General features: G+C 54.6%; 1 protein-coding gene across 1 annotated transcript in view; it reads left to right on the forward strand.

Moving 5' to 3' along the window:
* MYO18B (myosin XVIIIB) overlaps positions 1 to 3,341 on the forward strand; it is a 54,863-nt gene extending 51,522 nt beyond the window's left edge. The window contains exons 41-42 of the mRNA XM_068208660.1: positions 626 to 1,899; positions 2,643 to 3,341. Of these exons, the coding sequence (XP_068064761.1) occupies positions 626 to 1,898 (1,273 nt within the window). The 3' untranslated portion in view covers position 1,899; positions 2,643 to 3,341. The remainder of the gene's footprint in view (positions 1 to 625; positions 1,900 to 2,642) is intronic.
* Positions 3,342 to 16,897: the final 13,556 nt, after the last annotated feature.

The following is a 16,897-nucleotide window of genomic DNA, read 5'->3' on the forward strand; positions in this document are numbered from 1 at the left end:
TAGTGACGCCAGTGACCCCAAGCCTGCTGGTGACTGCAGTCCCCCATCTCTGTGACAGGGACAGCCTGGCTGGGGCTACTGGTGTGCATCCCCAGGCTGAGCAGAGGTGGATCCCATGTGGTTCCTGCACCAGCCCTTGTTTGGGACATGGCCCTGTCTGGCCATCCCCCCTCGCTGTGAAGGAACACCAAATTCAGGTGTTGCAGGGCTCCTGTTTGGGCAGCAGCCTGGGTGAAACATGCCCAGCAATAACATTGAGCTTGCGCTGCGAGCTGGTTTCATAAAATTTTAGTGAATAATCTTTGGCTTTGACAGAAATAAAATAAATCCTACATATTGCTGTAATCTGTCAAGAAAAAGGATATTTGGAGGTAAATGCTGGCTTGGCAGAGCTGAAGCTGGTCACACCACACTCTCTACACCAGGAATTATCCGGGCTGGCTGACCTGGGCTTATTTAAGATAAAATCCTTGGGCATTGCCCAACTGCTGGATGCAGCATTGAGTTTATCCCGAGACTCCCATGGCAATGCCAGCTTTTCATTGCTCAGCCTTGTCCTTGCTGGATGACATCCCGGTCACTGGGAATCCCAGAGTCTAAACTAACACCGGTTTCTGTTGTTCAGGGTCAGCAGAGACACCAAGGTGAGCCAGGCTCTCTCCTCCCGGAGCGCTGCGGATCCGGGGAGGACAGCGAGTCCCCTGCTGGGAGCCAGAAGACGGGAATATGGAAAACCTCAGGCAGAAGAAGAGGAGGTGGAGAGCCCAAAGAAGCCCGTGGATGGGACAGGAGAGACGTCCCCATCGGTGCTGCGGCGGGGCGGCTCCCCGGCTGCGGACGGGAGGTTCCCCAGCGCGGTGTCCCCGCCGGTGCCCAGCAGGAGGAGGCTCTCGGTGGCCTCGGGGCCGGTCTCGGTGGCCTCGGGGCCGGTGCCCAGCTCTGCCGCCCTGTCCGAGTACGTGGAGGAGCTGCGGCGGCAGCGGGGAGCGGAGCGGGAGCCGGGGCTGCCGGCGCTGGGGGACGCCTCTCCCCTGCCCATTTACCGCACCACCGGCGCCGCGGCCCTGCGGCGCTCCAGGGCTGCCCCAGCGGCCGAGGAGCCCCCGGGGAGGCTGGAGGGGGATCAGGCCGGGGGAGGGGAGGGAGCAGGTGCCAGCCTCACCCGCTCCTCCAGCCTGCGGAGCATGGCCTCGGAGCCGGCCGAGCCCCCGCGTTCCCCAGCGCTGAAAAAGGCATCGAAATTCGGCTCCTACGAGTCCCTCCTGCCGGCCCTCGACGGCTCCGGCCGCCGGCCGAGCTCCCCGGCTGCCGGCATGGAGGTGCCGCGGCTGAGCTCCTGGAGGAGCTGCCTGGAGCCGTCGCTGGAGGATGTGGAGCTGGGCAAGGAGCCGGAGGGATTGCTGAGCTCCCTGTCCGGCGATGGGCTGGGTGAGGGGAAGGGGAGCGACCCCTTCAGCTGGCGAATACCCACCCTCAACTACGAGAGGAGAACCAAGGTTGACTTCGATGATTTCCTGCCGGCCATCCGCAAGTCCCGCTCCACCAGCAGCCTGGCCAGACCCCGCAGGGACAGGAGGGACGGCCACCGGCCCCTCACCGTGCGCTTCGAGGACGAGGCCATCGCGGGCACTCTGGAGTCCTCTGAGACCAGGGGCACGGCCAAGTGCAGCCGGGAAGAGCCCGGGGACCTTTCTGACTCCTCCTCATCCTGTGGCTCCCAGCGGTCCTCCCGGAGCGCCGACAGCATCAAGCGCCGGCCGCAGCCCCCGAGAGGGGCCGGGGAGGGCTCCAGCGGCAGAGCCGCCACCCAGGGCAGCGGGATGAGCCGCCGAGCCGAGGCCGAGGGGAAGGAGGACGATGTCAGCAGCATCATGAAGAAGTACCTGGGCAAAGACTAAGGTAACTGTGCTAGCCACCGATGGCACGGGCTCAGAGCTGTGGGGGCACGTTTGGAGTGCTGGCCCTGAGTCTCGTTGCCTGTGCTGATGCTGGAGGGTGTGTGAGGACAGGATATCTTGGGAGAGCAGGAGTCCCCTTGCTCCTCTTGGCGTGTCAGAGCATCCCAGGGCTGCCAGGGTGTCCCTCGGGGTGTGTGGCGCTGGGACTGGTCCCCCCTTGCCTTTGTACCTTCAGAGCTGCAATGGGGACACTGCTGATGCCAGGGACAGCCCCAGAGCTCTCCACAGCACCAGCTCGGAATTTACTGGAGTTTCCCAAAACCAGCATCCCTCAGCTCCCACCCCAGCACCTGGCAGACTCATCCCCCCAAGTGCTCCCTCCTCAGGGGCTCAAGTTTCTTGTGGTGATTAGAAATCAGCTGAGACTGGATGCTGGATGTTCCCTCTCTGGAGGATGGGGCTCCCACCTGGCCCAGACATCCTTCCCCCAGTCCTCAACAGCCTCTGACACCCACTTGCATGCCATGTCTGGATTGCAACTGACACTTGGAGAATTAGGATTTATTGCTGCAATCCAGGTTTGAAAGCGGAGTCCCTAATGAATGCGCCACAACTGTAATTAAGTGTTTAAAATAGATTAGAAAAACATTTTGTAAAACCATTGCCTTTAGAGTAACTTATTGGATGTCAAGCTGTGACCAAATTGACTAAGGGAGCGCGTGTTAATAAAACATTTCTTTCCAGGAAGGAAATTTGCATAATGCAACGTCCCACTTTCTGCAGGATTCGTTTCCATCGAGCACAGCAGCTTGCCCCAACCCGCAGTGACCAGGAGCTACGTTGGGCACACAGCTTCCCTGCTCCTGGCAGAACCACCTCACATGAGCAGAGACTGCAAATGGCTCCACAAAACTCATGGGATGGTTCTACAAACTTTTTTTGGTCTTGGTTTCCTCATGCTCCTGCCTCGTTTCCCAGCGCCACAGCTTTGCTCAGGGCCAGCCGCGGGGACAAGGACTTTCCTGTTCTCCTGCAGTTGTTTGACTTGGGAGTTGGTGCTTAAATTAAAACCCAGCGGCTGCCACAGATGCTAAGGATGTGCCATGGACTGGGAAAGCCACTCTGAGAGGAGCTGGAGGGACACCAAACCCCTCTTTTGTAACCCAGAGCTGCAGCCCAGGTGTCTCATCCCACATTGCACTGCTCAAAATTCAGCTGATCTTCCAGGATGCTCTTGGGTCTCAGTGTGACACCCAGCAACAACAGAGCTCTGAAGCATTTATAATTCCACAGGTATTTGATGGATCCATCTGTGCTTCCATGGCTCCAGCCTGTGGGGGACACCTGGGCACATCCCAGTGGCACGCAAGGCACATGGGCAGTGGGGGGCTCTACTTAATGTCTGCTTGGTTTTTACACAATAAAATATTTGCTTCTTTGACACATAGGTCCCTTCTTGTTATTCCTTTCCCCACAGTGGGAGCAGGTCTGGGGAGGTTGTGCAGTGCAGAGCCGAGCACCTCCTTCCACAAAAACCTCTTTTCTCAGCCTCACCGTTCTTTCCTAGAAGAGATCCAAACTTATTCCTTGATCAGAGATTTGGGGCAAAAGGATACAGATCCATGCAGAAACCTCTCCTCTCCATCAGGGATTTCCAAGTAATTTCCTTGGCTAGAAAATTTCCACCAATTTGCACATTCTCTGGGGACAGCCACAGGGCAATGGCAGCTTGGAAGGCCAATTGGGCACTGTTCAGCATTTTGTTTTGACTGCTGTATTCTTCACCTTCACTTCTCATTTAAAGCAAAGCCTTGCAGCAAGCAGCTTTTTCCTTGTCAGCGATGGATGGGGAGCCTGGGGATGAGGGCTCACATCAGCGCTTTGCTCGGGCGCCTGTCAGCAATTCCCGGCGATTCCCGGCAGCTCCGCAGGGCCAGCAGCCTGGCAGGAGGCAGCTCTGCTCAGGGTGACATTCCCTCCACTCCCACGTGTCCCTTTCAGGACGAGTGCCTCATGCAAGAAGGCAGCAGATGAAGAAATTGCCTCTAATTAGTTTTAAATTGGTCTTTTTTTTAATGATTCTGCTATTTCTGGGAGAAAAAAGCAAGTGCTTTTCTCTTTGCAGTGAGTATTGCTCCCCAGAGGGATTTCACAGAAGCAGGGAATCACAGAAGGGATTGGGTGGGAAGGGACCTTAAAAATCATCCAGTTCCTCCCCCTGCCATGGGCAGGGACAGCCTCCACTAGCCCAGATTTCTCCAAATCCTGTCCAACCGGGCCTTGGACACTTCCAGGGATCCAGGGGCAGCCACAGCTTCTCTGGGCACCCTGTGCCAGGGCCTCACCACCCTCACAGGGAAGGATTTCCTCCCAATATCCCATCCATCCCTGCCGTCTGACAGAGGGAAGCCATTCCCTGTGTCCTGTCACTCCATGCCTTGTCCCCAGTCCCTCTCCAGCTCTCCTGGAGCCCCTTTAGGCACTGGAAGGGGCTCTGAGCTCTCCCTGGAGCCTTCTCTTCTCCAGGTGAGCATCCCCAGCTCCCCCATCCTGGCTCCTTGGTAGAGGAGCTCCAGCCCTCGGGACCCTGGACTGCCCAAAGCCAACTGGTGGCATCTGAGGGGAGGGACACCAGTGGCACCTGAAGAAAGGACACTCAGGAGCAGGAATTCAGTGCTGCCCCACCTTTGGCCTCTGAAGTCTGACCTACAACCACCACCGGCTGAGCTGTCGCTTTGCAGCTCGTTTTTAATCTCATCTCCAAACGTGACATAAGTTGCTCATTATTTGTGGCTGTAGCAAAATGATTCTTTTGACACAAAGCCTTTGATTTGGAATTACTACAGTGTTGGGTTGGCTGGAAATTAAGCTGTTCCTATTTCAACTTGCGGGAGAAAAGCAGATTTGTGTGTAATACGCTGACTTCTTTCTTTTCCTTTTGCTTTGCAGGACACAAAGGAAATTGCTCTGTCACTTGGAATGGCTGTGCACATCCTTTAATGACAAACCAGGACAAAACGATGCTTGGCCCGGAGCGTTTCAGACTGAGTCCAGAGAATTGTTTGCCCTTGGAGCAGCCAGAGAGCAAAGCTCATGGATGGTGAGACCGAGCCATCCATCAGCTCTGGCCGGTGGAAAATACGGCATGTGCACAGCACAGGAGGGAAAGCTCTGGTTCCTGCTTCCCCTGGGATGCTCAGGAGACACAAAACTGATGGCTGAGCCAGCCAGGAGCAGGACCACGGCTGTTTATAGCCTGGAGTGCGAGGACAGGAGTTATTCCCATTGCCCCTGTGTTTTAGCACATTCACCTGCTTTCAGCACAGGAGCTTTGCCCTGTGCTGCTGGCAGGGATGGAGGCCATGGGGAGGGAAGTGTAGAGGCTCCATGTCAGCCCTGGAGAAGGGAGAGGGCTGCCAGTCAGCTGGGATCCTTCACCCGAGTGCAGCTCAGAGCTGGGGTCAGCAGGAACGGGAGGGTAACACCCCTGGAGCCCAGCACCCCTGTGCCCACATCCCTCCCTCTCCAGGAGGGGCAGACCCTGGCAAAGGGAAATGTCTCCACATCAAATGCAAAAGCATCAAGCAACGAGACTGCCAAGGCTCTAATTAGCATAATTAAAGTGTGCTCTTTTCTCCCACTGGCTGTGCCTGTGGAAAGCCTTCCTCAGAGGAGTGATGTCTGTGAGAGCTCCTTCTTTGCACGATGCCCATCACTCAGGACTGAGTGTGCAGAGCCATCCTGCAGCGCTCCTGGAGCTTTCCTGCTGGCAGAGCTTCCTTTGGCCCGTCACATCTCTCCCTCATGGAGAATCCAGCGGCAGTGCATGTGAGCTGGGCAGGCTCAGCTGCAGCTCCCAGTCCCTGCTGAGGTGGGTACCAGGGCTGGAGACTTCCCTGGTCTCCCCATCGCCCCCATGAACCACAGCACTTTGCAGGAGCTGAGCATCAAGGAGATCATAGAATTCCTGAGTTGGAAGGGACCTGCAGGGATCATGGATCCAGCTCCTGGTCCTGCACCAGACCACCCCAAGAATCCCACCACGTGCCTGAGGTGCTCTGTGGCCTCCTCCAAAGCTCTCTGAGCAATCAGGGGACTCCATTTACTGCACTTCTAAACGATTAGCTGGGTTTGTGAGCCTCTTTTCCAACAAATAAGCTGTTTTCCCCAGCACCTGTATCTGTGAACGCTTGACTTTGACTCCTAACTCTGCTCAGGGGGATGGGAAGCACCCAGAGCTGCACATCCTCTCCTGCTAGAGCAGCCAGGGTTGTCCTGATGGGTTGGTGGCTCCGGCAGAAGGATGGGGACGTGTGACCCCCACCTCTCCTGCACCGTGTTCAGCTCCTGCCCACGCTGACAGGATTCAATTTCACGGCACTTGGATGCAGTGAGTTAATTCCCGATTGCTGCCATGCACGGAGCCTCTCTGCCATTAAATGTGTCCCTTCCAAAAGGGAGATAGAATTGAAATTATTCTTCCTTGTGGCAGCTCAGCAGGCGTGGCAGCCCCCCCCCGGCCCTGCTCACTGTTTGCTGTTGTGGCTGGGCTCGTGCTCCAGCAGTGGCCAAGCCCACCCCCAGCACTGGGACTTCCAAATGGGTTTGGAATGGGGAAATGGGTCTGTGAAGAGGTGAGCCAAGTCTTTGGCATGGCGTGGCACTGCAGGGATGGGTGGAAAATGAAAATGGACTGGATTTGCCAAAGCAGTGCTGCTTTAGCCACCCTCCTCATCCCTCTGCGGATGGAGAGCAGGAATTGTGTCCCTGTGCTGTGCAGGGCCACTGAGGGTGACCCTAAATCCCCTGTCCCCATCAAAATCAAGGTCTTACCCCTGCCCAGATTGTCCCCCCACCGCCCACCACCCATCCCAGCGTGGGGCCTGTCAGGAGGAAGGCAGGATGTGCTCCCTGCCCAGCTCCTGCCTTTCCCCCTCGCTCAGGGCCACCTGTCAGGCTGGGGCTCGTTTTTATCAGGCTGAGCTTTATCCTTATTGAAGTCCCGCTGGGATTCCTGCCTCAGTGCCAGCCAGCCCACACCCTCCTGCCGAGGCAGTGACAGGAGCGTACTGTGCTCCAGCCGGGCTCCTGGCAATCCCAGCAGAACCCGGAGCATCCCGGATCATCTGGGGAACATCAACCACCCTACACCCACACCTGCCAGCACCTCCCGCTCTCCGGGGGGGAAAAATCCCCTGAAGTCAGGACAAGGAGGCAGAGGAAGGAGCTGGGGGCTCTGGGCTGAGGCTCTGCTGGGCTTGGTTTAGGCTGACACTGATCCTGCTGCTCCGGGCCTGGAAAAGCTGAGATCCAGATGGCAAAGGGGGATGTGGTGGGGATGGTCAGTGATCTCCCCAGGCTGGGATCTGCCCAGGGGAACAGGGCAGATCCCTGCTCTGGACCCCTGCATGTTCCCGGGTGGCTTCGGGTCTCTCTCAATTCAAAATAATGGAGAATTTATAATGCATATAATGCATTCATAATGCATATAATGCAGTATGTGCATTATAAATAGATTAAATATATTATTTATCATATGTCTCATATTGCATATTTTGCATATATATTGTAAAGAAGTGATAAGGTATAAATATATGGTTGATACATAATATACATTGATACATCTTATAATTACATTGTATATTATATAATACATTATATATTAGATATTCTGTGTTCTGTGTGATGTATTTTATTGATGTATTCTATATTTATAGAGGAGCTTGCTATGTCATCAAATGATTGATACTGTAGGGAAAAACCACTATAATTATCCTCATTCTATTTTCCATTTTCACTAAATGTACTTTTGAGCTGTTATAATGGCTATAATTAATTTTTGGTTGTTATTTTGGAATGCAGGCCCACACAGGCCTTTCCCACCTATATCCAAGAGATCACTCTTAACACACACCCACAGAAGGCCACTCTGGCCATTAAGGAAAATTGCTGCCAAATGAACTTAATACAAATTAGATTTCGCTGGACAGCCAGTGAACATTCCCAGTAATGTGGATTGTGCTAAATAATTTATAAGAGGACTGAGGGCAGGAGATGGGCCCTCATTTGCTCACCTGGGTGATGGAGAGGGAGCAACTCCACTGCTGGGCATAAACCTCCACACATTGGCCATGGCTTTGGGGAAAAGTGCTGTTTTTCCCTCAACTCCCAGCCAAGCTGCTCTTTCTGAGCGATGAATTTCTCTGAATCAAAGTCCTGAAAGAACAGCGAGAGCTTAATTACAGTGCAAGGTCTTTGAGCTCGTGTGGCACATTGCAAAGCAGCTGGGGAGAGAGCTCCTGCAGCAGGAACCCTCCCAGAGCCTGGTGCTGGCACTGGGGTACCTGGAGCAGAGGGAGGGTTTTAAAGGGAATAAAACCCACCCAGCAGAAGCAAATCCCAGATCTGAGGCTCATTTGCATTCCAACTGCAGAGCTCTGGGCTGGCACTGACTCCAACCCACCCAGGCATCACCCACAGCAAAAATCCAAAACTGGGGCAAACTGGTGCCGCTGAAAATGCTTTTCCTGAGGAATATTCATGTTCTCCTCTGCTGGCTGGAGCAGCCAGGGCACCATGGCTGTGCCCTGGGAGAAGGGTCCCTCAGAGCCAGCCGTGACCCTGAGCTTGTCACGCTGCTGCCACTTTCTGCTGATGTGTCAGAAATAGCTCAAGGTCTCGGGGGCTTTAAGACAAAGGTTTGGTACCTGTCCGTTTTAATTACTCTCCAACAGCACAGCCTTTGTCAGCTGCCATCCTGAAGGATAAAGCCATCATGCTTTGCCAGAGTTTCCCAGCAGTAGTGGGTGGGATTTCACAGGGATTTGGTCTGCCTGGTGCTGTACAAACACAGCCAGGAGAGATGCCAGGGAGGGGGAGAGGGTTTGGTGCCGGGGTGCCCCGGGCAGGCACCGGGACCAGCACCAGGACGTGGAAGCTCAGCCGAGCACGGGGAGCGCGGGCAGGGATCCAGGGAAACAGGACTCTGTGCTGGAAACCTGAACATGTGCTTTCTGGAAAGTGCCAAGAAAGCAACATTTGGAGGTTAAGAAATGGCAGAAAACAGACAGATTTTTCCATGCGAAATTCGGAGAAACGCCGACTGCGAGTTTGGCGGAGCCCAAGCTGTGCAGCTTGGGTGATTAATTCATTAGTATTTATCATATATACAGGGAGCTTTGGGCTCCTCACATGAAAGGTGTCAGTGGCATTGCTCTGATGGGTGGCCAAGGACAAGGCAGGAGGGATGGGGTGCAGAAAGGGGAGCACGGGCTCTGCCATGAGCCCCATTTGCCCCCGTGGGTTATGGGATGGGCTGGAGGTGCAAACCAGGTGTGTGAGGGGGGCACACCTGGAAGGCTCCGTGCTCAGGTCCCTGATCCCTGCTGGAGCACAGTGAGATGGCAGTGCCTGCTCCCCTGCCCCAGCTCTGCACCCCTCAGTATCTTAGCATTGTGGTTTTGAGCCCGAAACACCCTTCAGATCGAATTATTTATTCCTGTGAAATGTGCTTACAACTGCAGAAGGATTTCACTTAATTGAGAGTGCAGCCAGCATTTTAATAAAACTATAAAAGGGTGAAACGTGCATAAACAGAAGAAAAGTGTTTAATCTCGGCACAATCACTTGATGTTCATGAGAGCATTTAGCTTCCAATATAGCAAAGCAAATAATACTGAGATCCCACGAGCAAAGAGATATTTTTATCCTTTTGCACAAGCCCTGGGTTTAAATCTGACATTATAATTGTGAATGATGGTAGTCCATTACCATAGCTACAGGAGGCTCTGACCAGCCAGGGGATCACGTTACTAATGGCTGTCACAGCTTGGCTGTGGTGACAGCGATCCCTTGGGACTGCCGTGCCCTGGGTGACACGGCAGAGGTGGCATTGCAGCACGTGGCACCGCGGGCACAGCACGGGTGTGGGGTCAGCGTGGCAAACTTGTGTTGAAGCCACTGCTGCCTGTGCTCTAGAGCTGGGACCAGCACCCTCTTGTCACTGGATATGGGACCAACACCCTCCTGTGCCTTGGATATGGGACCAGCACCCTCCTGTGCCTTGGATATGGGACCAGCACCCTCCTGTCACTGGATATGGGACCAGCACCCTCCTGTGCCTTGGATATGGGACCAGCACCCTCCTGTGCCTTGGATATGGGACCAGCACCTTCCTGTGCATTAAATATGGGACCAGAACCCTCCTGTGCCTTGGATATGGGACCAGCACCCTCCTGTCAGTGGATATGGGACCAGCACCTTCCTGTGCATTAAATATGGGACCAGAACCCTCCTGGGCTTCCTTGGAGGTGCTGGCTGAGGGCTGAGGCTCTCTGAGCCCCACACTGGTCCCCATATCCTCACACCAGTTACAACAGGCAGCACATCCTCCATTCAGTCTTGTTAATAGCTGGGAGCAGCTTGTCTGGGCTTTGGGATTTGGGATTGCACAGAGGCCATTGGATCTGCTCCGACTGCATCACTCAGGCACCTCTGCAGAACCAGCAGGGGCCCCTTCCCCACCCCCTCCTGTGCTGAGCATCCTCTCAGCAGCTCCAGGTACGAGGCAGGGAGATGGAGAACCCCTCCAATCTGGGATTCCAACTCTGCTCACAGCCTGCTCTCCAAGAAAAGCATTTGTGTGGTGTACTGTAACCAAGGAGACTGGAAACTCAGGGAATGGCCAGTCCCACTTATCAGGAGCTTTTCTTCATCTCTGCTGGCGCACAGGATTGTGCTTGGTTTAATAAAGAGGTTGAAACTGCGTCGCCCTTTGCAGGGAGAGACAATTCTTCAGCAGGCACTGACGTCCCAGCTGGCATCTGTCGATAGGGAGAGATGGGCAGCTCAGGAATCAGTGCAGCCAGCAGCTGGAATCCTCTGCACTCCTGCAGGCACCAAACTTCCATCCCAGCTGCAGGCATTACCAGGAAATCTCCAAGCCCTGCCGAGGAAGGCTGCTCGTGCCAGCTGGGGTGGGGATTTTAGGCACTGCACCCCTCAAAGGGACTCTGCACTCTGCCCAAGGGAGCCCTGGGCTGTGCCTAGGAGATGTGGGGACAGAGATCACTGGGAAAATCCCAGTGGATGCTGAACTGTTGCCTCTGTGGCCCCCAGCAAGGTGCTGCTCCTTCCATCCGTGGGACAGAGCATTAATTTATTCCTGCCTATCTCAGAGCCTGCTCCTGGGGAGGAAAGCCATTATTTAAACATTAATTCCTTGTGTGGGCTCTCCTGCAATAAAGCAGGAGTGCGGAGGTGTTGAAGGAATTATGTTTTTATTTAATCACGGAGTAATTACAGGACCAGAGCTCTGTGGAGCAGCTGTGATTGACTTCCCAGCTCACAGGAAGGGCCAAACTGTCTGACACCAAACACACAGGGACCACCTCACACCAGGCAATGTGCCACAGAAATGTAAAGAGACAAATATAAAAATACATATCTGTGCATACATTTATAGTGTCCTGCAAGGAGAGCCCCAGCTCAGACAGGGCTCTGCTTCCAGGGTGGTTTTGCACCAGGGAACTGCAGCCCCATGACCCAGAGCAGGTCCCTGGGGATGCCTTCAGACCTTTCTCCAAATTCCAAATTTTGTACAGACACCATTTACAAGAGGGCAAAGGAACTGTGGCAGGACCAGCTTCACTGGGAATAGGATTATGCTGGGAAATGTCTCTAATTCCCATTCCATGGCAATTACTTGAATCTGGGTTTGCCTTAAAAATTCCACCAGTTTTATCAAAAAAGCTGATTTTGAGGCCAGAATATTCTGCAGGGTCTGGGCTGACATTTGAGCACAGGCAGTAAATTCCTCCAGTTGTTTTTTGCTCAAGTGAAGCTTTTCCTCAGAAAAAAAAAAAAAGAAACAAAAACATCCCAACTTAATTTGAAAACTTCAAGAGACTCAGAAAGCAGCACTTCCCCTTGATAATTTGTTCCAGTGGTTAATTACCTCACTATTAGAAATGTGTCTTTTGTTCTAATTTAAATGTGTCTGGCTCCAGCTTCCAGTTGTTGGCTCTCTTGTACTTTCCCTGCTGGATTAAAAGGCCCTTTCACAGCTTGCTGTATCCCAGGAACATTTTTGCAGAGCGGATTCAAGGCACCTCTGGATCCTCCTTTGGCTAAACCCCAGGTACCTCACTGCCTCCTTGCCTTTCAATGGTGGTTTTTCAATCCTCAAAGAATTTTCCTCCCTCTTTTGTTCACCCTCTCCTGTTTGCCAAACCCCTCTTTAATGAGCCACATTTCCCAGCCCTGCATGGAATTTTCCCCTTGGTCCCACAGGTGCACCAGGACTGTGCCAGGACCACAGCAACGCCCTAAACCTCACCAGGGCTGTGCTGGGGCCACTGGCTCCAGCCTTGGAGAGTGTCAGAGCTCTAAGAATGCCTGTGGAGCTGCTTTTGCTCCTCCAGCCTCTAAATTATTTTCACATTTGATGTTTTCTGGGACACAACCTCCCAGTTTGTGAGCATGGCCTATATTTCCTGTGTCTAGATCGCAGCGTTGCCTTGGATTTGATTAAAAAGTGTTTTTTCTTGGATGGCAGCAGATTTACCAAGGAATCCAGATTCCCCCACTCCCGTGGGACACCGTCTCGCCAGCAGACCCAGAAAACAGGGCTTTTTACCCCAGCTTTGTGGGATGGGAACTGTTTCTTAATGCCAGAGAAGCACCATGGGCATGGAGCCATCGGCTCCCGGGCGCTGCTGCCAGCACTAACAGGTTTAGCATCAGCCCCACGGATTAAGCTCCTTAGTGGGAGCAGTGCTGGCTTAGTGGGAAGATCAGGGCTCAGGGGTTCCCATTCCCATCCCAGCAGCCTGGGAAGCACTGAGGGAATCCCCTGCCCTGCTCAGTCCTTGTGGCTCTCCCACTGCTGCTGCCATAGCCATGCCACCGGCACATCCTGCCATGAGAGGGGTGGCCAAGCCACCCTCTGAGGGACAGGAGGGTGACAGTGCACCCTGCAGGGCTCTGGCTTGGCCACCAGACCACAGGCGAGGTGGTGCTGCACCACACGGTGCTGCTCCTGGGTTATCCAGCAGCAAACGCTCCCAGAGAGGCCCCGGGAGACCTCTTGGCTCCGGGGAAATGCAGACGGGGAAGCAGAGGGTGCTGGTGGTGCCCTGCAGGTGGATGTCCCGGCACGGGCACCGGAGCAGCCCCATCCCGGGCCAGGCATGCGCCCACGGCGGCTGCGGAGCCCAGGGCTGGCACTGGCCCAGCCCTGGCACTGGCCCAGCCCTGCTGGCAGTCACGGGCTGAGGTGTTCTGAGGCGTTCTCAGCAATCACATGTCACCTCTAACCATGCCTCCAGCCGGCAGCAGCGGCGTGGCAGCTCCGCAGGACAGCTCTCACTGTCCCCGGGCGGTGACACCGGCAGTGGCCGGGCTCCGAGGACACCGCGAGCGCTGCAGTCGAGCTAGTTAATGGTGGTGGCATCACTCAGCCCTAAGGACCCCATCCCAGGGGCATTCCTCTCTCCCAGCACAGCCCTGGAGCCACTTCCTTCATTCCCACATTTCGCAGGACTTTGTGTCACCACCTGGCGAGCGGCGCAGCGCCGGGTCCCTGTTTGGTGGCGGCTTTTTGATCTGTCCACCCCGCTGGGGACACTGCAGAGAGCTCCCTGGGAACACTCATGGATTCCTCCTTGCGGCCCCGCTCCTCTGGCCGGGTGACAAACAGGAAGGGACCACGCGACACCCACGGCAGGAGGAGATGCGGGGGCGTTTCCTCGGCAATAAAAATCTCTGGCAGCTTCTCCGAGCGAAGCTGGGGCCGGTTCCCTCCTTCAACAAGCCCGGTGCCTCTGTGCCAGGCAAAAAGGAACCTCTGCCCTGCACGGGAGAGTTCATAAATCATCAGTGACTTGCTCAGCTCTCCTCTCACCAGCACCAGGCTGGAAGCGCTCACGGAGGCTCCTTGTGGACCTGCCCCTCCTCCTCCGAGGTCTTCCACAGCGCCGGCACGAAACCACCGAGTAAATAAAGACAAGACTCTTACTCACCGCTGCCCACGTGAATCATCGCTGGGGCCCGTTAGGGCAGCCAAGGAAAACGCTGCGTTTTCCCAGACCTCTGCACACTAAAAAAAGCAATGCTGGCTGTCCCCTCGCCCTTGCTCTGGGCTGTGCTGGCGGCGCTGAGCTGCCAGAGCCCGGCACGGGGAGCCTTTGCCAAGCAGCTGCAGCAGAGCAGAGCCTGGGCTGTGCTCTCGCAGCCTTCGCCGCTTTTCGGCATCTCTCCTCCTCTGCCAAAGCATCCGCACACAGGGGAATGGCACGAGTGGGAAAGGCAGCGAGGAGAGGCTGGCAGAGAGGGGAGAGCAGCGTGTGAGACAGGGATGGGACCAGAACGCCACCAGCTCGGCCCCTGCCGGGGCCGCAGAGGCTCGGGGGGATCCACATCCCGGCCAGAGCCCTTGCTCAGCGCTGAGAGGCAGCAGCTGCAGCCTGCACCCTGCGGGGAGCGTGGCAGGGGGCTGGGATGCTGCTCCGGGACCTGTGCACTGTTACAGGGATTCAGGGATCTGCTCCTGGGCTGGAGCACCCAGGACAACACCCTGCTGGGGGAGCAGGCCACTGTGTCCAGCTGGGCTCTAGTGGGACACCCGGGCAGGTTTTATGGCTGAACAAATGGATGATTCCCCATCCCAGGTTGGACAGGCCTTGGAGCAACGTGCTCTAGTGGAAAGTGCCCCTGTCCACGGCAGGGGGTGGGACAAGATGGGCTTTGAATTCCCATCCAACCCAAACCGTTCTAGGATTTCGAGAGAATAGGAGCTGCTGGCGGGAGGGAGCAGGAGGAGGGGCAGAGCCGGCATCCCCCAGCCTGCCCCCATTGCAGGGCACACGTGTTGCTGCATGATGGATGTTTGCTCTGTACCAACCCAGGAGCCGAAATAAATTGCAGCTATACAATGAAGAGGCACTTTATTGCTCAGGCATTAGGCAAAGCTAATGTAATCCGAACCGATATTGAATACAAATCCTTGGCTGTGACTCACCCTGCTATTACATTGTGTTCTGCAGAGCAGCCGCGTGCCATCAGAGTCAGGCTTTAGGGGAAAATAAGAAAGGAACAGGCTTTTCTCTCTCCCTGTGAAAGACAGCTGCAATGACGGCCAAATCACCCAATCATTGCCTTAATTAATAATTATTTGGAGCCTCCTGGGATTGATTGGATCATTATGACACCAAGTGAAGCCTGAAGAAGAACTCCAGGGGGAAGATGGTGCTGATTCCGTGTTCACTTTGGCTCTCTCACTTGCAGAAGGAGCATATCACAGCTTCAGGAGCTCTCAGGGGCAGAGAACCTGAATTTTTCCTGGGATAACTCATTCCTGCAAGCAACGCCAGACTTTACAACTATCACCTGCTCTTTCTGCCTGAAGCCCAGCATGAGGCCTTTCCACTGTGCCAGGGCAGAGCTGCAGCAGCAGGATGAGGGGAGAGGGCAGCTTGATTCCCCCAGCCTTCCTCAATTATCTCCCTCCCTCGCTGAGACTGGAGTTGGGCTCCTGCTCAGCACAACGTTTGGTTTCAGGTGCCACAACGATGCCTGATGCGCAGCCAGGCCTGTGGGTTGCACTGCCAGGGCATCCTTCCCCTCTGGGAATGGGGTGTTGAGGAGACACTGACGAATCAAGACCCCAGAGACTCCTGCAAGGCAGGGGCTATCTCTGCCCAGTGCTCTGTGAGGTTTAGGGCCCAGCACAGCCTTGTGCGAGTTAGGAAATCTCACCACAGCTGAGGTCAATGCTAATGCAGCCCTTGATCCCACAGCCAGCACTGCAAACCTTCCCTCTAATACAGCCAGGAGCCTTCCCCTGCTCGAACTCTCCTCCCTTTAACTGTTCACTTCAAGAGCAGACAAACTTGGGTAAACCAAATAGTGTTCCCCTGGGCCATGAGCCCCAGAGCATCTCAGCATCTTCAGCAGTGCTGAAGGGCAGAGTCCAGCTTCACTCAGTCCCTGTATCCCTGATCCCCTGCCAAAACTGCACCCAGGCACCCCTGGGGAGAGCCTGTTCATCCTCTACACTGCAGCACAGAACTCCTTGAAGCATGTCAAGAAAATAAACATGATCCCTGAAAGAAAAATCAAAATCCCTCCCACTCCTGTGCTGGATCACCTCCCTGTTGGATATCCACGCTGTGAGCACACAGGGATGAGCTAACCATGAGTGGTGAGCATGGAAATGGCTCTCCGGCACACTGAGGTGTCTTCCCTGGCTGCAGGCACATTTCTAGCCCTGTGACTTCCTTGGCTGCTTTGGGTCATCTCAGTGGCTCCTTCTGAGAGCTGGAAATGGATCATTGCTCTGGGCTGCAGCTGGATAGGGACCAGCAAGGAGCACCCCAACCTCTGTCTGGCTCCCAGTGCCTCAGGGACCTGCCAGGCCATGTTGCAGTGATGAACACACCCGCTGCTTCCCTGGCTTTGGGGAAGAGGGAAAGTATCACACTGCGACATGAAATAATTCACAGAAGCAGGTTAGATGTAAAAGGAAAGAAAAAGAACCTAAAAAAGCAAACTTTATTTTTTGACTCTATTATATATACAATAGCAAAAATGACAGTGGATTGGAGGGTGAAATTGCCACCTCTCCAACTACACTGGTCAAACCAACAGTTCATCAATTCCCTCTACTCACAAAGAATGCAAAACAATCATTATTTACATGAACATGCGTGAGAAAACTCAGTTGAAATATGTAAATATTAGAAGACATAAGAACTTAAAAAAAACCCTTTAAAACTCTCAAAAGAACAGGGTGACAGGAACGAACCATCTTCACACTGCCAGCAAAGCCCCCAGTGAAGGCAAGAAGTCATTTGCTCCCCTCCCTCCCTCGCAGTGCACCCCTGGTTAATGAGATCATCCATCAACAGGATTTTTGGAAGCTGTCAGCCTGGCTAAGGGTGGAAGACTCAGCCATCAGCCACAGGGATCCATCAGGGTCTGAGGAAGAGCCAGAGGCACCC

Source organism: Anomalospiza imberbis, chromosome 18, assembly GCF_031753505.1.
Source record: "Anomalospiza imberbis isolate Cuckoo-Finch-1a 21T00152 chromosome 18, ASM3175350v1, whole genome shotgun sequence".
NCBI classification, from domain to species: Eukaryota; Metazoa; Chordata; class Aves; order Passeriformes; family Viduidae; genus Anomalospiza; species Anomalospiza imberbis.